The following is a 22,451-nucleotide window of genomic DNA, read 5'->3' as shown; positions in this document are numbered from 1 at the left end:
GTGGTGCAATGGGTCAATCTACCTTATTTCTCTAAAAGTGACATTGTTTCAAATCAGCCAGAAACGTTTGCCAGTCATTTTAGTTCATTGTAGTTTTTCATTATGTTTGAATTAATCGTGAATTGGTACACCTGCCAGCAAATGATAAATATGAATGGTCGCGTGATGTTTGTACTAGGTCCGCTTCTACTGGTCGGCCAGGCGCCTGAACTCGCGCTGCCGCTACGTGTGCTCCATCGTAGACGGGGGTGCGCGGCCCGAGTTTGTGGTGAGCGCGCAGGAGGAGGGCGCGGAAGCCGAGTGGCGGGGGCCGAGCCCGCGGGCCGCCTGGGCGCCGCTGCTGGCCGCTCTGGCCGCCCTGCGCGCGCACAACCAGACCCTGCGCCTGTGGCCGGACCACGTCACCGGCGAGGACCTCTTCGGCCTCACCGAGCCTGCCGTCGTGCGCGTGCTGGAGAGCCTGCCGGGTGAGTGCCACTAGCCACCACACTCATTTTCATCTCACTCTCATCTTATTTTCTCTCACATTGCTTTTTCAGTTAACGGATAACTAGAGAAGAGTGTTGATGGAGAAGAAGATTCTTCTTTATTGTTCACTACATTTGTGAGTAAAAAGTAACTTACGCAAGACCCTCATACCATATGAACAGTACGGCTATCCAAACTCAAGACACAGTAAGGGACATTTTTTTGTAGTAGGTTTTTTTTGCATTTTTGGACTAAGTAGAATCTATTAAGTAGAATGTCCCTTACTGTGTTTTAAGTTTGGACAGCCGAGTAGTTTTGACAGTAAGTTATTGTCCTTTGCGTGGATGTTTATAACTTGTTATTTTTAAATTATTTTATGAAATTTTCTTTACAGGTCAAAAATTCAAGGATTATTATTCCATTTGCGAGTAAAATGTAACTTACGCAAGACCCTCATACCGCAATTTTATATCCACAGGCATCGACACGCTCTCCGACTACCGTTTCAAGTACGGGCGTAACCCGCTGCTGGAGCTCCCGCTGGCGGTGAACCCGTCGGGCGCGGCGCGCACGGAGGCGCGCAGTGCGGCGCGCGGGGCCGCCTGGCGTCGCGCGCTGGCCGTGCGTGCGCCCCACGCCGCGCCGCCGCGCCCTGCCGCGCCACCGCTCGCGCCTCCGCCGCCGCCCCCGCCGCCGGGTGAACACGCCTGCCCTTACTCCAAGCAGTTTGTGCACAGCAAGAGCAGCCAGTACAAGAAGATGAAGCAGGAGTGGAGGAACAACGTCTACTTGGCCAGGTAACTAATAAAACCACTAAGAGAATAAATGTGCACTTTACACTTTGTGCACCAGTAAATGATTTGAATAACCGTGTGAATAGTATATGAGGAATAAAAAAAAATCCATTATAAAAATAACATCCTTTCTCCCAACCAAGGGAGAATTTTATCTTGAAGATAAAATAAATGTTATCCAATTATGTAATTTAAAAATTATGTAATTTATTTTAAATTTTTGGTGACTGAGACACATACTAATACGCTGAGGCGTGCATTCCATATAGGCAAAAAAAGCAGTACTTGCTGCTTTTCTAGTGCAAACTGGATTACTGGCGTTCGATATAGAAACGCGACCAGTGCCTACTATGCCTTATTGTGTAATGACATAACCCTACTGGCACGAGCCACTGCTAATATGTGAGCAGACCATAAAATATTAATGCAAATTCTCAAACAAATGCGCACCATGTCGCCGTATGATCCCTTCTTGCATTTTTAGCCTTGACCTAAAATAATGAAGTTCAGATATGAACAGTACTTTCAACAGTAAGTTATATCCTTTGCATGGGTGTTTATAACTTATTGTTTTTAAATTATTATATGAAATTTCCTTTCCAGGTCAAAAATTCAAGGATTAGGACTGTATGCAGCCAGAGATTTGGAAAAGTACACAATGGTCATCGAGTATATTGGAGAAGTCATACGACATGAACTTTCAGAAATAAGAGAAAAGAAATACGAAGCTAGCGTAAGTAGCCAGTACTGTAGAGCCAATTTGCTTACTCACGGGAAGAACTGGTACTCCCAGGACTGGGTTCCCGATCCCTCGCCTTGGAGTTGTGTTATAGCAGTGTTTGTTTTGTAGAATCGGGGGATTTACATGTTCCGATTGGACGAGGAGCGCGTGGTGGACGCCACGCTCTGCGGCGGCCTCGCGCGCTACATCAACCACTCCTGCAACCCCAACTGCGTGGCCGAGGCTGTGGAAGTGGAACGGGACGTTCGCATCATCATATTCGCCAAGAGGAGGATCCTTCGGGGAGAAGAGGTAATCGCCAACATTCTTTTTTTACAAATCAAATTTTTAACTCGGGGTGCTGATCACAAATCTGATTTTTTAAATTAATAAATCGAGATTATTTAGATGTTTTAATCTCCATATTCTCCGAGAAAGTGATTTTAAATAATAAATATTTTTTTGCAACATATTGCTGGTTAAATGCCAAAGGGCCACAACGCAAAAAAAATCTTTTTATTCCAAAAAGGTATCTAAATTGTCAACATTTTCATATTTGAAATACACTTATGATTCTAAATGAAATGGACATTTCTAACGCTAGAATCATGGGCGTCTTTCTCAAATATGAAAATGTTGACGATTTAGATACTTTTTTGGAATAAAAAGTTTTTTTTGCATTTTGGCCCTTTGGCATTAAACCAGCAATATGTAATTTTTATGTGAACGGTTTTTGAAAAATATTTTAATTGACTTAAAATGGTAAAATATAATTTGTGCGGTGCGTATGTGCCGTATTTTGTTACTTGTATATAGATTTGTTCCCTTGCAGTTGGCGTACGACTACAAGTTTGACATAGAAGACGACGCTCACAAGATATCGTGCATGTGCGGCGCCCCCAACTGCCGCAAGTGGATGAACTAACCTCGGGTACTCCATTCTCGGTGCTACGAACGCGCGCTTCACCAAACAAACTCTAAACTTGTCCATCTAGTCACTGAACTAGGTTTCCTGTAGATACATATGTGTATAGAACTTTATTTAATAATTGAATACATTCCCATCAGATTATAGTCGCAAAAGGATAATGAGAATTTGAAAATTGCATTTATTTGTTTAGAACAGTCGGATATAAGTTGTAAAAAGGTATAGAATGGAATTGATGGAAATAGTGTACAGTATGTATGATAAATGTATAAATCCAGTACCCGTGATATGTAGTAAATGAATGACAATAGACACATTATTTAACAAAGTGGAGAGTTGTATAGAGAATAGCGTGTAAATAGCCTATGTATAAAGTAAAGTACATTCTGTGATTTGCGAGTGTATCCCGCTACTGGTACGAGGAGTAGCGAGTAGTGGGAGTAGTGCAGCTGTATGACATTAACAAATAATCTGCCTTGAAGAAACAGCCTTTTGTACGGTCTGCCATTAAACTAATTTTAGCGTATAAACCAAATGTTAGGCTTGTGCAATACTCTTGTTATATTATTACGTATTCATTATTTATATATCCGTGGTAAGTGTACATTACTTCATTGTTGGCGATACCCCATATTGACTGACGACCCTTCTAATCTATAGTCCTGTAGATATTGACAATGAATTTGTATAAATTTTTTATGTTATTTTTTAGAGGAATTTGAATTTCAGAGAAGTGTTTAATTTAGAGAGTATATATATTTTTAATTAGAAATATACCAACATCAGTGTCATGTAGTTATAGCTTTTCCAATCAATATAAAAATTTATTATTTATAATATATTATTGCATTCATAGTTTCGACTATGTTTAATTTTTATATAATATGTATGTAAAATTTGCATTATAGATTTAGGTATAAATATATTGTTATTACGTTTTCCTTTCACAATACATAATATAGTAATTTCATCATTACTTGCAATGAATTAATGGACTTGGCACATTTCCCACCTGTATTTTTAAATAATGTTGAAAATTTTATGACAATCGTAGTTTTTATATACACTTACAAAATTTTTACCATTTGTGATCAGGTTAATAATTCCTTTTAATTTTTTTAAATCCATGATCAAAATTATTTTTTTTATTATATAGGAATGAATAAATATTATTTAAACAAAAATGGCTTTTCTTTAAAAAAAAATTCATTCTATCATGTGTTATTAAGAATACTCCAAAACCACATCCTAGGACTTTTTTTACCCTTATCCGAACCCAATGGTGCATAGCACACCGTTTTGTACAGAAGAAATATTATCTTCATTGTTTAACACATGAAGGAAAGGTGATAAGTTTTGCGCTTCAGGTACCAGTTTAAAGTATTAAATAAATATGAGAGTGAAAAATCACATTACAGGCGGACCTCAACTTTCACACATAATTGGTTCCTGAAAATGTGTGCGAAAGTTAAATGTTTGAAAGTAGAGGGATGTAAAAAAATATGAAAAAAACACCTAAAAGTGTACTTTAAAATTTGATAAGTAATTCTTGATAAATAATCAAAATTACTAAGTACATTTTGAATAAAAATTATATTTTCAATAAACTTGTCAAGAGTTAGTTGTATTTTATTCTGAGTTTTGTAACATGAACAATCACTCTTTTTAAATCACATTTTTATATGGTGTACGGAGTGCGTGGAAGTTTTTGGTATTGTAAGGGAAGGGTAATTAATATTTATATAACTATGTGTATTTCAATGTTTTAGAATTTAGTACATAAACCCTGATGATGACAAGGTTCTTGTCAAAACAGGTTGGATAAAGTGTACCAATAAAAAGTGGTTAAAAAAAAGTTTTTTTATTTTATAAAGTTTTTAAAGCCGGAATGTTGACTGTCATCAACAGACTTTCCGTTCCACTAGAAGAAGGTTCGGCATTTTGTGTCCCAGCTTGGTTTATGGTACCAATGTCCTTCACTATCTTTATCATGTATCACGACAGTTCCTTATGACCTAACACGGATCCGACGTCAGAGGTCCTCGCCCAGGCTCCTGCAATGCACTCCAGGTGTTGTTTTTGAAAGTACCCTGGAGTTAGTAATTATTATTTTTTTGTATTTTACCTCCATATACTTCATCTGATGACTAATGTCGCCTCGGTGGTGCCCACATACATGGAAAGAGTTTGAATCAAAATGCATGCAAAAAAAAAGACCAACTTTGATTGCGTTAAGGTGGAGACTGACCAGAGTATTTCATCGTAACATCGCTCGCGGCGAGCATCCGAAACTATGGATGGAGCGCTCGGTTCGGTGTACTGACTGCCTGAATGCCCGCATCGTAATGTGTTACGTTATGACGAAATTCTCCGGTCAGTCTCCACCTTTAGATGTCACAAATACATGTATCTTGACTTTTCGTATTCGGATAAGCTTGTACTGTAATTAATTTGTTTGCCTCCGTGTGTAATGTTCAGCAAGCTCGGCTACCGTTCTGGAGGTCCTGGGTTCAGTTCCCAGGGAAGGGTCAAATAAATATAAGTGATTTTTCAGTATAATATTTATTCAATATTACCCTGGATTGGTACCTGAAGCAGAGGGCTGATCAACTTCCCTTCATGTTTTAACGATCAAGACAACACTGCATTTATATGATGCAGTGCCCAATGCACCATTGGGGTGCGGATAAGAGTTTGAAGTGAAGAATTTATTTACTGTGAATTTTTTTTAAAACCTAGGATGGATGCATTCTGATCTTATAGGAGGCAGTCAGCAAGTACTTCTAGGCACACAACCCTTTCCGGTCCCCCAAAATTAAAAAAAAATATCTAGGTAGACAGTTACATTCCAATTGGAAAAAAATCTTTTTTCCTCTGCTCTACATACTGTTGTAATAGATACGAGCTACAAAAATGTAAGCTTGGAATTTAAATAAATAATACTAATGATGAAAAATATGTCGAATAACATCCGACATGGGACTTAAGAGGAAAAAATCGATGTCGAATGAGATTCGACATTGGACTTGTAAGAGTGGGAAAAGGTGGGAATTGACCGGAGCCATTTCATCGTAACGTAATACATTACGATGCGAGCATTCGTTTAGTCAGTACAGCGAGCCGAGCTGCTCACCGCTTGTTTCAAAGACGGATGCTCGCCACGAATGTTACATTACGACGAAATGTGGAGGTCAGTCCTCACCTTATGGTTTGTCAACCTTTTCTGGGAATACACTAACATGGAAAGAAAAGATTTTTGGGTTTTTATATGTTTATTTTTCCTGTATTACGATAAAATAACGGCATGACAGGTGTGAGGTGAAAACATAAAATAGAATAGTTTGGGCAGTTTACAGCCTGCGACCGCGTCGTCCTCCCTTCCTGCGAGTGGTGTCGGACGGGATGGGGGTGACATCCTCGATGCGGCCAATCTTGATGGACGAGCGCGCCAGGGCTCTCAGGGCGGACTGCGCGCCCGGCCCGGGGGTCTTGGTCTTGTTGCCTCCTGTGGCGCGGAGCTTGATGTGCAGGGCCGTGATTCCCAGTGTCTTGCACTTTTCCGCCACATCCTGCAAATCCAATCATTGCGTGATACAAACGAATACATATTACAGAACTTTAATCAAATGCTTACACTAACACATTGTTGTCAGGCAGATTTTTATTCTTATTTTAAATTATTGGGTAATATATCCAAAATTAAAACAAAGTTATTGGATCCAGTTCTACTTAGTGCTTGATAGTGTCTTAATAAGATAAAACACGTCATATATTATCATGTGTAAATAAAAGTAGAATTCAATCTTTGTTTAATTTTGGATATATTGCCCCAAAACTTAAAATGGAATTCTACAAACTGTCTGCGGTTACAATAGACAAGTATTTTCACCAACCCCGACCCTAATTAGTACAATAATTTGGGTTGTTTACTAATCGCAAGTAATCGCAAACCCAATCCCGATCTGAACAATGTTCTTTGGCATCTCGCGCTCTACCAAAAGTAAGCAAATAGAACGCTTATAAGCATCTCCCGCTCTCTATCAACGGTATGTAAAAGACGCTTTTAAGCATTTTCCGCAAACAATGTCTTATAATTTTATAGAATCCTCCACAACCTATCAAATAATTATTTAAAAAATATAATACAATCTCATTAAACTTTATAATTGAGACGTTGTCCAACATTTGAATATTCAATTAAAAATGCCAGATGAGAAATTCGAATGGTAAACTGCCTAAAAATAAAATAAAAAGCACTTTCATCAATTTAAAGCAATGATACACAATTGTTTTTAAAAATATATACAAATTAATTTCAGTTCTCACAGCTAAGCACTTTTGAAGGCTGACAGACATCTATTTTACATATATTTGGATATATTGTAACAATGTTTTTTTTTTTTTAAAAATCTAATTTATGTGCTTAATTCCAATCTATGAGACAATACTAAAATTATTGTCAAATTGCATGATTATCTTCAAACACTGTTCTTTAACAATACTTAACTCGAACTAACAAACTATTTATTTCACTTGATTTAAAAAAATAAACGTCTTAAACTATCTAAGCGACCTTGAGGTAATTTTGCAAAAATGCCGCCATATTAATTGTTTAAAATTATTACTATTTATTTGAACTACTGGGTGGGACAAATCGAGAGCTGTCAATGCTTTTCATAACAAACAAATTGACGATGCCACAAAAAAAACAATTGGTAGCAGCTACTTCACTCATCGAAAATATCCTCCTTTTAAAGTGGTTTATGAAGAAAAAAAACACAAATAAAAGATTCACAGCTATTCAATTGTTTCACCCGACAGAATTGCAGACAAATTTCGTAACAAACTCACGCTGATTTAACAAATTTATTATCAATTGTTTAAATGATATATAATACGTGTGATTCCCCCTTTTAGTATGAAGAAGCTGAATGCCTACAATAGACTTTATATGAATTCAATATTATGTTGTTTTGAAACGAATTCTGTAAAAGTGCAAGTTGTTGATATGAACATTCTTATGATTTTCGAAATAATTTTCAAGCTCAATAATGCAATGAAACATCGAGCTTCATGTTTTTAATTTCTCCTGGTTTAAAGTATTCTAAAACATTGTCCAAAGACTGAGAATTTCACAGAAAAATCTATTGACAAATCTGTAAATACATTTAAAAAGAATAAACATACCTGTGCTGCCAACATAGCAGCGTAGGGAGACGCCTCATCACGATCGGCTTTGACTTTCATCCCGCCAGTAACCCTAGCAATCGTTTCCCTGCCTGATAAATCGGTGACATGAACGAATGTATCATTGAAGGATGCAAAAATATGAGCAACCGCAAACACTGTCTGTCCTTCGCGGACTTGGGGTCCAAGAGAAACCTGGACCTCTTCCTTCGCAACTTTATTCCTTTTGGGTGCCATATTCTGAAAAACAAAAATAATGTAATCACTATCACGAGAGTTGACAGGTTACGTTCTCACATTGGCGTTTATCATCGTAATCACTGTAGACTAGCGAAATCCGCGTACATAGAGTTTAAAAATAACTCGATTCGTATTACGATAAAAGATTATTTATAACCGATAAAGAATAAAAATTGCATTATTTCACTTTAAAATACTCACTGCAAATTGCAGCAAAACCGCTGTCACAAAACGGAAGTTTAAAAAGGCCGATGGTGGCCAGTGTGGCAATCTCGAACAATATCCAGAAATAAACAAAAATTTTTAAAGTTCTTAGTTGACGAATGAATCAAAAATGAAAAATCGATAAATAAAATAATATATTATTTTAAGTATTCATTACAAAAAAAAAACAAGCTGTTTTTTTTTCGCTGATAAATATCAACCAAATTATATGTTTATTTCTACCATTCAATCAGTATTGACGTAAGCCTCCCGATAAAAATTCGCTAATCTGGGTCCGGCGTATTAGTGAAAATTATATTATTACACCATATCCGCTACCTATATGGAGTGTATAGAGTCCAAAAACTGTCTCCAGGCTTTTCTGTCGACTGCCAGCCTCCTTACATCCTTCCAAGTCAGGTCCACGTCATGAAGTTCTGACGAAAACTGCCGACGAATTGTTAGCAGTGGTCGTCCTGGGCAGCGTGAACCTGATGCCTTGTAAAAGAAGCAAGCTTGATGTTAAGACTCTCAGGAGACATGCGGAGTACATGGCCAAGCCAGCTGAATCGCCTTTTCTTGACAGCAACTGTGATTAAGATTTGCTGCGTCCTACGCCTTATCTCTTCACAAAGTCAAACCACCGCACGCCTAAAATTCTTCGCAGACGGTTGAAAGCAACACATGCAATACAAAAAATATTTTCTGGAAAAGCTAAGTAGTATTGAATCAAAGGGTTAACTGAACGTATAACAGTTGGCGATAACTGACTGTTAGTATTTACTTATGCAGCACTATGGCTTATCAACTAAAGTAAGGGATATATACGTTTATTGTTTTAATATTATCATGGATTAGGATAACGGTGCATCAATCAAATGAAGAGTATTATTTGTTGCGGTAAATAACGACAAAAAAAATAGTTTTCGGTTATGAAGTTGTGTTGCCTATTGTTATTGCCTGTTGATTTTTTTTATAAACTATATTTCGACTCACTGACTACTACTGCAAATGTGAACTAGGTAGGTACCTAATTACTTGTATTTAGTAGAGTGGTCATCAAATGGTTTTTTACGAACGCAGCCTTTCATTTTTTTGGATTGTTGTTTGTGATTTCTTGCCGGGTATATATCTATGATATGTCGGATGAGCGCTTGACAGCGGTTTTTTTGTTTGATACTTACGGTATTTTCGGATTTGTCAGTGTTTTTTTTGCGATTAAATTATTTGGTTCATAAAGCCACATATATTTAATATTTAGATATTCAAGACAGTCCATTCCTCCATGGAAATGTTTAAAAACAACGAACAGCAGGGAAACTGCTATTGGTGAGTTTGATTAGTAAACTTAAAAAAATATTTGTTTTATGAAGTGTAAAGTGATGTATTATAGTTTGATTTCCTTAATTTTTCAGCGGGAAGGAGCGGAATCTCAATATTGTGGAATTATTATGTGCTTCCTGTACGAGATGGTATCACGAATCGTGTATAGGTTACCAATTAGGAAAATTAGTCCCTTTTATGACAAATTACATGTTTGTCTGTAAGAATTGTTCTCCGACAGGTCTGGAAAGCTTTAAGAAAAATCAAGCACGTGAGTTTCTTTAAGTCACAAATCAGATTATTTTATATTATACAATAGTTTTTCGAAATGTTAGTTCAGTTTAATAAAATAATTGTATTACTTTTAGCATTTCCACAGATGTGCATAACTGCATTAGCAAATTTACAACAAGATAGCGCCAAAGAAGGAGAAAATAAAACGGTGTTTAGCAAAGATCATGAGATTATTCCATATATAGATCAATATTGGGAGGCAATGACTACTATGCCTAGAAGGTATGTCATAGAGTTTTTATTTTTGATAATTTAAAATCCCTGCGAGCTAATTCAATTTGTCTGATGTCTTTGATCACCTAGTAACTGAACAACCCGAGCAACAATGAGCAACATACATCGATACATATAATTTCTTCCCGAAGAATGCAAATTGTTTGCAAAAAGTTGTGAAAGCTGTCGAGATTGCTGGGGTAAAATTTAGTTTTTATTTTCAAGATATATGAGATATAAAGCATATGAATACACATAATTGTAATAAAGTTTGTAGCTACAGTTTTGTCATCCATTATCAAAAAGAAATTTTAGAAAATGCAATTTTTATGCCCAATAATGTAAATTCAATTAATATTTTGTTTTTATTTTGTATTCGCGTTTTTAATTAACTTTTTGGTTACTGGGACTTTTGGGGTTACTATGCCAGAAATACCACAATTTAAACATGAATAATTCAAAAACAAAATGTGATTGATAATTTATAAACACACTGTGCCATTGGTTTATTTTCGGCGCGTCAAAAATATCTCTCCGCGTTTAGTAAACTAAATGGTATGCAATGTTATAAAAAATTGACCAACAAGTAAATGCTGCTCGCTTAGTATCAACTTCCTTTTTACGCCGTGCGCATAACATTTATCAAATGACTCCCGACCTAATTGGCGACTCTGGTGTTGAAAGAAATAGTATAGGGGTGTGAGTAATTCATAAATAAAAAATATTAATAATCTTTTAGTTATGCAATATATGTATTTTATTTGTATCAATTTGTTGCATATTGTTAACCTTGACACTTAAATATGTATCTTTTTGAATAATATCACTGCTTTACACAACTTACTTTTTGCGCAAACAAATTGCTTTAATGTGCTTTGTTTTTCTCGTTTCTTTGTTTTTAAGTATTTTTGTATCTAAATTTTTTATAATATTGCAACTAATCGATAAAGATATAAATGATCATTAATTCAATATCAATGGATAACTTATTGAAAAAAAAAAAACATAATATGAATCAAAATTTTTTGCACAACCCTGAAGGAAAATATACCGTCCAAAATGTTTTGATACTTTTATAAATCATGACGTCAGATCCGATGGATCCGGTACATCTCGCTAGAGTACCGAAAGCTGATATATCAGATTTTAATAACCAAAGGGTTGAACCGATTCAAAATATTTATTGTAACTGCAGACAGTTGGTAGAATTCCATATTGAATTGTTGGGTGATATATCCAAAATTAAACAAGGTTTATTGGATTGAATTCTACATTTATTTATGTATATATACGTGTCTTATTAAGACATTATCAAACACTCGTCTTATTAAGACATTATCAAACACTCGTCTTATTAAGAGATTATCAAGCACTCAAACGCTATCAGTGTTTGATAATGTTTTGGGCGGGAAGGGTAATTTTACCTTTTCACTCGACTCATCGTAAATTGCGTGCAAGTTATTTTTACGCATGAATTTTGCGGCATCTTTTGATCTCATATCGATGTATACAGTATGGTTAAATATTATCACTTCTTTTCAGAGATGTTTATCTCTATTACAAGCGCGAATCCGCCCGCAGATAGTGTGTTAACATATACATAAATAAATGTAGAATTCAATCCAATAAACCTTGTTTAATTTTGGATATATTACCCAACAATTCAATTCAAAATACTCAAAAGGGTTAATGAATGCTAAATTTATGGACATTATATTTTTCCCTCTTTTCCAGGGTCACACAATCCTGGTACGCGACGGTGCAGCGAGCGCTCGTACGTGATATCCACCTGCTGTTTACTTTCGAGGAGAGCGCAACTGAAGGCCAGATGTTTGGACTTGTGTCATCGGACGTCACCAATATCCGTCCCAATTACGATGCCATGATTAAGGGTGGTCAGCTCAAAGTCTCAGACATGGGAGTGGCACACGGTAGTTTACACATTATTATTCACCTAGCTAACTAACTAACTAACCATCACGCCACTTCAAGAATGCACAGGGGCAGGCAGAGAGAATCGAACGCCACACCACTCCGCCTTCTTCGCCTCTTCTACATTCATGCATCTCTTCATACATACTCGACGATTATAACGACTCCTGACACTTCACACAAAAAAATCAAACTTTCAATATTGTTATAAACAGAAGATGAATTATGAAATTCTTAAAATTAGGTGGTGAATAATTTTAAATTTCCAAGAAAATATAAAATTATCCACCATCTATTCGAGACATATATTTATTTTGTGCTCATAAAAAGCTCATTCCAGGAATTGAATTATTGCAATAACAGAATATGTTTTCTAAATTACCTATTTTGTTAATCTTCAAATGCATTGCATATCAAGTGTCAGGTATTCAATAATATAGGTCCTTTGTTGAAAAAAAATTGTGTTACTAAGTAAAACAAATTTTTTTATATGGCAAATAAATGGTCTTGTTAAATATCTATGAAAATTAATAAAAAATAGTCCCTGAATTGAAGATATTATTTCTTATAAAATATTTTCTTAATTCATTGCACAAAAAAATAATACTGATGTACACGAAAGACTTAAAAATTACGGTATTTACTAAGTAAAACTAATTTTTTTCATATGGCAAATAAATGGTCTTGTTACATATCTATGAAAATTAATAAAAATAGTCCCTGAATAGAAGATATTATTTCTTAAATATATTTTTAATTCATTGCACAAAAAAATAATATTGATGTACAAGAAAGACTCAAAGATAAATATTGCATGCATGAAGACTTGCATTTCGATTTGTTAATAATGATGATATTATTAAGATCTTGACAAAGAGATTGGTATATAATATTCATATAAAAATATTGGACAATTCCTTCTTTTCTGGCTTTGAAATAAGGCCGGCGCAAAAGGTGAAAATACCCTTCCATCCTTAAGGATGCTTAAGCATCAATTGACCGCATGGGTAGAAATACCTTTCCCATCCGAAGTGTTAATAATAGTTGAGTATGGGTAGTATAATAGAGCAATTGCAAATGTTTATATATGTATTTATATATATTTAATATTAAAAAAACTATTATTTTTATTTTTTGGTTTGAACAACTATGTATTGATAATTGTGAATAAAAATATCAATAAAGTAACACCATTCAATTTCATAAAACCTTATAAGATGCAAAAAACAATAAAAAAACTTATAAATTATTTTATAAAGTTAGGTATATAAAAAAAAAAAAAGTTTATTCAAACTGATATTTTACAACCAAAAAGTAAAATAAACACTTATATAATGACACTGTTTTCATAGTTTGTGGATCTAAGTAACGATTTCTAGATGTCTGCCTTTAGTAACCGAATATTTTTGCATTTCAATGTATTATCCATCCATGTACCTGAAGCCAGTATGCACACACACATTCATGCGTAGATACACACACTTGTGTACTTTTAATACACTATGAGCATTCAATGCTAAGTGATAACAGTTTTCTTGATAACTTGAATCAGCTTTGTTACAATATGTATTTGGAGATACCAAAAGATTAATATTCTCGTAATAATTTTATATCCTGAGTTGAATTTAACGCAGTTTGATATTATGGATGGTATGTGTGCAGTTTATTATCTTTTTTACCAATAATTTAATTCTTTTTGTCTTTAATATATATAATAATATGGGGTCATAAAATTTTATAAGGATTTTATTTACTAAATATTTTTCGATAGTAAATAGAATTATTTTTAATGTGCTTATCATATTTTTTTTTCTCATAAAGCAATGCGCTTATGGAGGTTATATAATTTTCACTATTATTATAATTATTAAATAAAAGTAGTATGAAATTATTATTTATTTATTTTTATAAAAATACAATATAACCATGACTATTCTAATCATAAGCTTTCATTATTTAATGTCACTAACATAGAATCAAGTTATAGTTTTTATATTTTGGTTACAGAGTTACATATGTAATTTATATGCACATATACATGATATTTCTACTTAAAATTTCTCAAAAAATGAACACAACATACTACTAGATATTAAAAATGCTAACTACAGTTTTGTATTAAAAGTAAATCAATAAATTAAATTGTAAAAAGGTGTTAAACTCCAGTTTAATTTCTAAAAAAAAGTATGTGACTATTTTTTTCATGAATTTTTGCATTCCTTACCTACATTACCCACCATTAATGTTTGCGTTGAGGTCGATTTGTGGTCTTGTGGTTAGTCTTGTCAAGTCAGAGGATCGAGGTTCGACCCTTACTCGGTAGCAACTTGATTCCTATTTTCAAATACGAGTTGCTTAGTTTTCTTACTTGATTTTGATTGAATCACTGTTTCGAATTATAAACATTGAATATAGTGGGGTGACGAATAAAATAGAGACAAATAATATATTATTAATTTAAGTTTTACTTAGTAAATTACCGCTATTTAAAAAAATCTTCTTCTTCAAAACCCTATCTGCACCCGATGGTGCATAGGGCACTGCATCATATAAACAAAGTGTTATTTTAATCATTAACGTAGAAGGAAAAGTTATCAGTCCTCCGCTTCAGGTACCAGTCCAGGGTAATATTGAATAAATATAAGAGTGAAAAATCACTTATGTTTATTTGACCCCACCCTGGGAATCAAACCTGGGACAGTACTGTAGCCAAGTGTGCTGACCATCACACTATGGAGGCAGACTACAGCTTCTTGAAATCTATTGTGACTTAAATCTTTTATAATAATCCACCTTTCAATCTGTGGTAAAGATACATAATTCTTTCTCATTTTACATTAACCGTTTGATTGCCGAGAAGCAATATATTGACTCTTGTATACTTTGAAAAATACTGACATTTTTCTGATATTTCTGAAATACATTTTTTGTTGTCGTAAAAACCCTTTTTTATCCCCCTTCAATTCACTTAATTTGAAATGCACCATTATTGCAAACAAGTTTTTAACGATTTTAGCATACTTTAAAAAAAACATTTCAGAAGTTAAACGGTAAAACTGGATTTGGGATTTGTTAGTTTTGGAAATGAACTCCACAATTATGTATCTTTGGTCGTCTTATGTTGCCGAGTTCACACTTGTTTAAATTCTGCAGTTCCCTTGCAAGGGGCATTGAAGGGCCGCTCCGCCAAGCGCCGTCCCGAGGGTGGGATGGGGGCAGGCGGAGGGACGGGGGGCAAGAAGGGGCGCGGCGGAGGGGGAGCAGGGGGAGTGGGATCTGGAGACACGGCCACCGCCCCCCGGCTGCCCTCACATGGCTACCCTGCGGACCATCCCTTTAACAAAGACGGCTATAGATACATCCTAGCTGAACCCGACCCGCACGCTCCGTTCCGACAAGTAAGACATATCGCTCACTCCTTTCAAGAACGTCATAAATCAAAAAACTTGATTTTTCAGGAGAATGTTTTTAAAGTTTAAAAATATAATACAATGTATTAAAAATAAATATCAAGCCACTTACTGAAATTTTTTACTGTGTAACAGAACTTTTTAAGTAAAACCTGAAAGTTTTTTCTCCATTTGAAATATATTTAGTTTATTTAAAAAAATAATTAAACAACACCTTTTCTTTAAAATGCAAAAACAACACTTTCTGCCCTGTAGCAGGTAAATATTAAGTTAAAAATATGCATCTTTTGCTGGAATATAGTACTTTTTCTGGGCATTCCGACAACATGCACAACTGAAAGTGACGGTTTTTGATTTATGATGTTCTTGAAAGGAGTGAGCGATATTTAAATGTAGTACATTTTGTTGGCAACTCTCTAATTCAACAATCAACCATTTTGTGTCAAAGATAGTATGATGAAATTTAAAGGTTAATTCAACTAATCTTCCTTCCCGGTGATATGTATTTACTACTATTCGACTCTAATAATGAGAATATCGATATAAAATATAATAGACACGGGCTCAGAATTTTTGTATTCCTCCGTAATATAATTACGTATTACATAAAGTATTATAATATGAAGTTATTAATTTGCAGCGATGGAAATAAATAATTTGTGAAAATGTCTTTGATAAAATCACAAATACACAAACGTTTTCCAGTGTGTGCGTGCTTGCAAGCGTGCCGTGTTTTTGTACAAGCAGCTTGATACTGTTTCTGCCAATCTTGTTTCAGCAGTGCACAAGTTGTCCTCCGTGATGATTAGGCCGGCTACACCAGCTATGGCGGCCATTCGCAAAGTTTTTTTTTCTCATTTTCAGATACTTACCACAGCTAACATTACGAAGTTGTTATATTTCAACTTTGGTCAGTAAAAGCAACATTTCGAAATATTCACATTTTTCCAATTTTTATATCACATTTTCATATGGTGTACAAAATACATGTTTTTAGCACCATAAGGGAAAGGTTAATAAATTGTATTGATGATGTACGCAATCCATTTTGTATTTTTTATGGTGCTAAGAGGTAAAAAAGGACATAACTATTCTTCTGTTTCATCCAAATTTAATTTGCTCTCAATTGTGCATAGAGCACCGCATCTGATAGATTTGGAGCATCAGAAGCACACGACTGATCATTTATTACCCTACCTGGTCACTGGTGAAAGAAGAAAATAAATTTATGATATCGCTCACTCCTTTCAAGAACGTCATAAATAAAAAATCGTCAATTTTCAGTTGTGCATGTTTTCGGAATGCCCAGAAAATGTACTATATCCCAGCAAAAATGGCATATTTTTAACTTAATATTTACCCGCTACAGGGCAGAAAGTGTTGTTTTTGCATTTTGAAGAAAAGTTATTGTTTAATAATTTTTTTAAATGTACTAAATATTTTTCAAACGGAGAAAAAAAGATCTGTTGCACAGTAAAAAGTTCAATAAGTGGCTTGATATTTATTTTTAATACATTGTATTATACTTTTAAACTTTAAAAACGTTCTCCTGAAAAATCAAGTTTTTTTATTTACGACGTTCTTGAAAGGAGTGAGCGATATATAACTCTATCTAGAAGCTTGTAAGAATAATAAGCCATGTTTATGTCAGGAATTTGACGAGAGTAACGAGTGGTCGGGCAAGCCCATCCCGGGCTGGCTGTACCGTGCCATGGCCGGGGGCGGGGGGGTGCTGCTGGCGCTGCACGACCGCGCCCCGCAGCTGCGCTTGTCTGAGGACAGACTGGCTGCAACGGGAGAGAAGGGATACTGCATGGTGCGGGCTACTCATGGTCAGTTACATAATCAGTATTGTATATTTTTCAATTGTATGTCCGCCTCCGTAGTGTAATGGTCAGCACGCTCGGCTACCGTTCTGGAGGTCCCGGGTTCGATTCCCAAGGGGGGTAAAATAAATATAAGTGATTTTTTTCACTGTAATATTTATTCAATATTACCCTGGACTGGTACCAGAAGCGAAAGGCTGATCACCTTTCCTTCATGTGTAAACGATCAAGATAACACTGCGTTTATATGACGCAGTGCCCTATGCACCATTGGGGTGCGGATAAGGGTTTTATTATTATTATTATTATGTTTTTCAATTGTTACTTTCGCACAAAGCATACCAAACGCTCGAGTGAATTATGTATAATAACATTCTCCTTATCGTTCATTTTTCACTTTGTTTAATATCGCTTTTAAAGTGGTATGACACAAAGGTTTTAAACTGATATTACTTTAAGTGGTATTACTCAGCAAATCTTGGTCACAACTGTTGTCAAGAAAAGACGATTCAGTTGGCTTGGCCATGTACTTTGCATACCTCCTGAGAGCCTTAATATTGCCTTTTTTACAAGGCATCAGGTTCGCGCCGCCCAGGACAACCACTGCTGACGATTTGTCGGCAGTTCTTGTCAGAACTTCGGGACGCGGATCTGACTTGGGAGGATGCAAAGGAGCTGGTAGCCGACAGAAAAGCTTGAAGACAGTGGACTCCATATGCTCGACATAGGGAGCGGATATGGTTAAAAAAAAAATTATATAATGTTAACGATTTATGATAAAGAGAGTGTTATATTACCACACCACAAAGTTAATAATGCTTTTAAAATAAAAATAATGTGTTATATGAATTCCCTAATTAAACCCCTTTCATTGGTCATTGGTCATTTCTTTAATATAAAGGACTGATTTTTTATTGATGATTTGATAATTGACATACATTACATGTTAAGAATGGAAATAATTTTGCTGTCACATAAGAAAGCAATTTTGTTCTCAAAATTTGTTATTTTCTCAAATGAATGTTCAAAATGAGTGATTTTATTAAAAGTATTTAAAAAATAATAATACATAACAGCAATATAAGACGTTTACTATTCTCATATGACACTATTTAAAAAAGTATTAGAATTTTCTTAAGAATCTATTTATAATAAGTGCTTTTGGATCGATTATGACTGGATTCGGAACAGCCCAAATGCAAATTGGTCTCTTCATCATAACCAGCACGATAAATTCTTATGCTGAAGGTTAAAATGTTATTTTCAGGAGTCACTCGGGGAAATTGGTATTGGGAGGCAACTGTGGAAGAGATGCCAGAAGGATCAGCTACTCGGATGGGGTGGGGACAGGCGTATGCTAATCTTCAGGCCCCTTTAGGTTATGACAAGTTCGGTTACTCCTGGAGGTCCCGCAAAGGAACTAGGTAATTCAATCAAATAAACATTATAGTGAAATGTTAGGATGGTGAAAAAAAATTAAAAACCCCTGTGAATGAAATCTATTGTATCGAGAAATGCAAATGCATCTTAAAATAAACATGCGACAGTGTACGCTAAAAGAACCAATTTTTAGTACATCGAATTCATTAGAAATAGATTCATTACTATGCACATTTTTATCTTTGAACCACAATAACAAGCAGATACTTCACCAAACCTCATACATCTCTTATAAAAAATGTCTTTATTTAGTACAAAATTCAAATTAGTAAATGTATTTTACAATTAATCATAGGTAAAATAAATGTAGATATAACTGTATTTTCATCAAATAAGATTCTTTATGTAAAAATAAATAAATAAGGAAGCTAGTCCATTTTGTATAATACATTGGCTTTTCTTTCAATCTTAAAGTTTCGAACACAGTTTGGTAGCAATAAAATATTATTGAGTATGTAAATATGTATATTTTTCTTCATAAAGGTTCCACGAATCTCACGGGAAACATTACAGCCCTGGCTATGGCGAAGGTGATACTTTGGGATTCTTGATATGCCTACCCGATTCTAATCAAGTCAGCCATGTACCCAACACCTACAAAGACAGGGTGAGACCAACTTTATTGTCAACAAATTGTAAAGTTCTTTCGCAAGACATGAAATTAGATATAACTGGACATGTCGAACCTGCAAAATACAGTTATTATTATTTTTCTTTCTTTATTAATTTTTTTTTGCATTTAAAAAAAAATAATTATATAAATACAAAAAAAGATCCCACAAAGGCATGCCCTGTGTGTGAATATTTTAAGCAAAATTTTTAATTTAGATAGTTAGTGTCTATCATATAGTCTTTGTGGAATGAATTCAACAGTTTAGGAGCTATGATAAATGAGTGTCTTTGCGCGAGTCTGGATTTATGAAAACTAAGATTTTGTTTTAACTTTCAGCCTCTTGTCAAGTTTAAAAGTCACCTTTATTATGAAGATAAGGATAATATTCAAGAATCTCTGAATAATCTCAAAGCGCTGCAAGGAAGCAAAATAATATTTTTCAAGAATGGAGTAAATCAAGGAGAAGCATTTTTAGATGTTTACGGGGGATGTTACTATCCGTCTGTTTCATTGCACAAAAACATCACGGTCAGCGTTAACTTTGGACCCCATTTCAAATGTGCTCCCACAGATTTGGATATTGAATATAGAGGGGTATGTTATTTATTGTTATTTTATTTTCTATATTTTTAATTGGTTTATTGCGTATGAACACCGAGCTTTATGCTAGAGATGTATGTCAAGATGTACATGTAATTTCCTTATAATATGCCAAACTTTGTATGTAGAATCTAAAGTTTGTTATTTTTTTGTTGGGATTTTGCAGAAATTTTATTAGGATTTTTTGTACCAAATTTATTACAATAATTATCCTTTTATAAAAATCTAAAAACTGATTGTCTTTGATGGATACTTGTAAATAAAAATAATAAAAAAAAAAACAAAGAAACATTTATAGTTAACGTACAAACTAGGAAAGGACACATTAGTTTTCATTATAATACCTACGATGGAAATTTACCATGGGAGGATTTTAGGAAAATACTTCATATTTGATATTGAAGTTAACCTTTGATTTTTTATTCCAGATGTATGATAAAGCTGAAGAATCTATTTGTGAGCAGACCATGGCTGACATGCTTTACCTAACAGAAAATGAAGGAAAGCTAAGACTTGATAATTTCAACATATGATGGTTTGAGTAGCAGCAGTTTTAAGTATTGCAAAGAAACATCAAATTCATTGTATAAATGATAAAATATGAAGATCTTTTGGCAAGAATATACTATGTACACACATATGTATGTATTAACTCAATATGTTAATACACACAAACATAATTGAAAATAAGTAAAATACATTTTTTACGCAAAAAAAAAAATGTATTCTGGTTTAAAGTTTAGAACTTTGCCTAGCTCATCATCTATCAATAAAAGTTATGATTTTTAAATAAGTTTATATGGAAGTTTTTTCTGTTATAAATCATTTTTTTTATCATTTTACATCAAAGAAACCATTGAAATTTATAAACATTCTGCTAATGCATAAAGATAATGGAATAAGTTTGAAGAAATCTACTTGAAACCACTTATTCAACATCAAAAGGCCTCTTCAAAATATGTACCACTTCTGTGTCGAGTTAGGCTCGACATCGAAATTCTTGTGCCAACTCTTCAACGTTATTGTGCACTTTTTCCATGTTCCAATACAAAACTAAAACGAGAATCGTTATTTTGTCGTTCTATTTTATAAATTAGTCCAGGGATTGGTGGTAAATTTTTTTAATTAAGGATGTCAAGTGCTTAAATTCATTCATTCAAACATTCATTGAATTTTGACATAAATATTGTTCCTGATGGATGCGGCCATTGGCAAGTGTAGAATTTACAGAGCTCTGGTGCAAACATAATTGAGTTTTGTCAAATATGTACGAGATATAATCTTGCCATTCGGTCTTCTTTTTGCTTGAAAACTTGCTGAATGTAAAATGAGCCTTAGCCAGGCAATTGGCAATATGTTTATCTCTATGTATTAAGAAAGAGTGTATTTTTTTAATGCACTAATTGATATATGATTTCAATAACAAAGCAATTCAAAAAGTATTTTTTGAGATGTATGAAAAAAATATATATAGACTGTCAAACGGTGATATATTTATTTTTTATGATTTCTCGATTATTTCAAAACAATCACCGTAACACTGAGTTATGTAATTGCGTTTTTTATCCAATCAAGTTGAATTATCTGCGAAGAACATTTATTTGTGGTGGCAGAATTTGTGTTGTTCTTGTATCAAACTTTTGAATAAAAATTAAAATCAGTTATTTTTAGTTTATTTGAAGAAAAAAAAGACTATCGTATTTATCTGGAGTAATGTTCTTGTATCAAACTTTTGAGTAAAAATTAAAATCAGTTAATTTTTAGTTCATTTGAAGTAAAAAAAGACTATCATGTATTTATCTGGAGTAATGAGTACTTATCAGCAATTGGACATATTTATAAATCAATTCTTTTTATTTAATGACTTAGTAGCTCTGCTAGTGTAATATTATATCGAAATATATGTTGTACTGGTTTGTTTATTTTATAAATTCGTTCCATTATCTGTTATGTAAATCCATTAATGCGAATCAATTGTTTAGTTTCATATGCCAAATTTATAATGTTATACTTTTAGTTGCAGTTGGAATTTGTATACAAGAACCTTTCGTTAATGTGGGAAGCCAAAAATAAACCAGCAAAATAATTTATGACCAATATAAAAAAAAAAATTCGATGCTTTTAAATTTATACTCTAGTCGCACAGTAAGTTAATTCTGTAAAAAGTTAAAGTTATTTTTGAAAAGAGGTGATTGTAATTTCCCGAGTTATTTGCTGTTGTAAATTTTACTATTATAATTTGGCAAACACCACAAAAA

General features: G+C 34.1%; 3 protein-coding genes across 10 annotated transcripts in view; 2 read left to right on the top strand and 1 right to left on the bottom strand.

The window, feature by feature from the left end:
* LOC148311347 (uncharacterized) overlaps positions 1–4,452 on the top strand; it is a 58,947-nt gene extending 54,495 nt beyond the window's left edge. For all 7 annotated transcript variants that reach the window (XM_088256775.1, XM_088256774.1, XM_088256776.1 and 4 more), the window contains 5 exons: positions 179–467; positions 947–1,265; positions 1,866–1,995; positions 2,113–2,295; positions 2,816–4,452. In XM_088256775.1, coding sequence (XP_088112901.1) covers positions 179–467; positions 947–1,265; positions 1,866–1,995; positions 2,113–2,295; positions 2,816–2,908 — 1,014 coding nt within the window. In that variant the 3' untranslated portion in view covers positions 2,909–4,452. The remainder of the gene's footprint in view (positions 1–178; positions 468–946; positions 1,266–1,865; positions 1,996–2,112; positions 2,296–2,815) is intronic.
* A 1,712-nt stretch (positions 4,453–6,164) lies between these two features.
* Positions 6,165–8,585, bottom strand: LOC148311346 (small ribosomal subunit protein uS11). The gene is made up of 3 exons (XM_088256768.1): positions 8,540–8,585; positions 8,099–8,338; positions 6,165–6,480 (listed from the first exon to the last, which is right to left on the bottom strand). The coding sequence occupies exons 2-3, from the start codon at positions 8,333–8,335 to the stop codon at positions 6,262–6,264; spliced, it is 456 nt and encodes a 151-aa protein (XP_088112894.1). The 5' UTR covers positions 8,336–8,338; positions 8,540–8,585; the 3' UTR covers positions 6,165–6,261.
* A 1,109-nt stretch (positions 8,586–9,694) lies between these two features.
* On the top strand, positions 9,695–21,708 carry ash2 (Set1/Ash2 histone methyltransferase complex subunit ash2). Of its 2 annotated transcripts, XR_015837272.1 has the most exons (11): positions 9,695–9,871; positions 9,958–10,136; positions 10,234–10,381; positions 12,107–12,303; positions 15,458–15,702; positions 17,366–17,546; positions 18,808–18,964; positions 19,464–19,587; positions 19,930–20,187; positions 20,622–20,834; positions 20,885–21,708. XR_015837272.1 is itself a non-coding variant. In XM_088256764.1 (10 exons), the coding sequence occupies exons 1-10, from the start codon at positions 9,828–9,830 to the stop codon at positions 20,724–20,726; spliced, it is 1,638 nt and encodes a 545-aa protein (XP_088112890.1). In that variant the 5' UTR covers positions 9,695–9,827; the 3' UTR covers positions 20,727–21,708. The 2 variants fall into 2 exon arrangements, 1 of the variants encoding a protein (XP_088112890.1); XM_088256764.1 differs by having other exon boundaries at positions 20,622–21,708.
* The last annotated feature ends 743 nt before the right edge of the window (positions 21,709–22,451 follow it).

Source organism: Brachycentrus maculatus, unplaced genomic scaffold (genome assembly GCF_059751285.1).
Source record: "Brachycentrus maculatus isolate JH-2025_06_01 unplaced genomic scaffold, ASM5975128v1 h1tg000066l, whole genome shotgun sequence".
NCBI classification, from domain to species: Eukaryota; Metazoa; Arthropoda; class Insecta; order Trichoptera; family Brachycentridae; genus Brachycentrus; species Brachycentrus maculatus.
This window is presented reverse-complemented; position numbering and strand designations above follow the sequence as displayed.

Bases quoted from the DNA above. Each gene is read 5' to 3' on its own strand.
- LOC148311346 (XM_088256768.1), bottom strand. From the start codon at position 8,335: ATGGCACCCAAAAGGAATAAAGTTGCGAAGGAAGAGGTCCAGGTTTCT. The intron at 6,481-8,098 runs GTATGTTTATTC...TTGGATTTGCAG, and splicing joins CTGCTATGTTGGCAGCACAG to GATGTGGCGGAAAAGTGCAA.
- ash2 (XM_088256764.1), top strand. From the start codon at position 9,828: ATGGAAATGTTTAAAAACAACGAACAGCAGGGAAACTGCTATTG. The intron at 19,588-19,929 runs GTGAGACCAACT...TTTAACTTTCAG, and splicing joins CCAACACCTACAAAGACAGG to CCTCTTGTCAAGTTTAAAAG. The intron at 20,188-20,621 runs GTATGTTATTTA...TTTTTATTCCAG, and splicing joins TGGATATTGAATATAGAGGG to ATGTATGATAAAGCTGAAGA.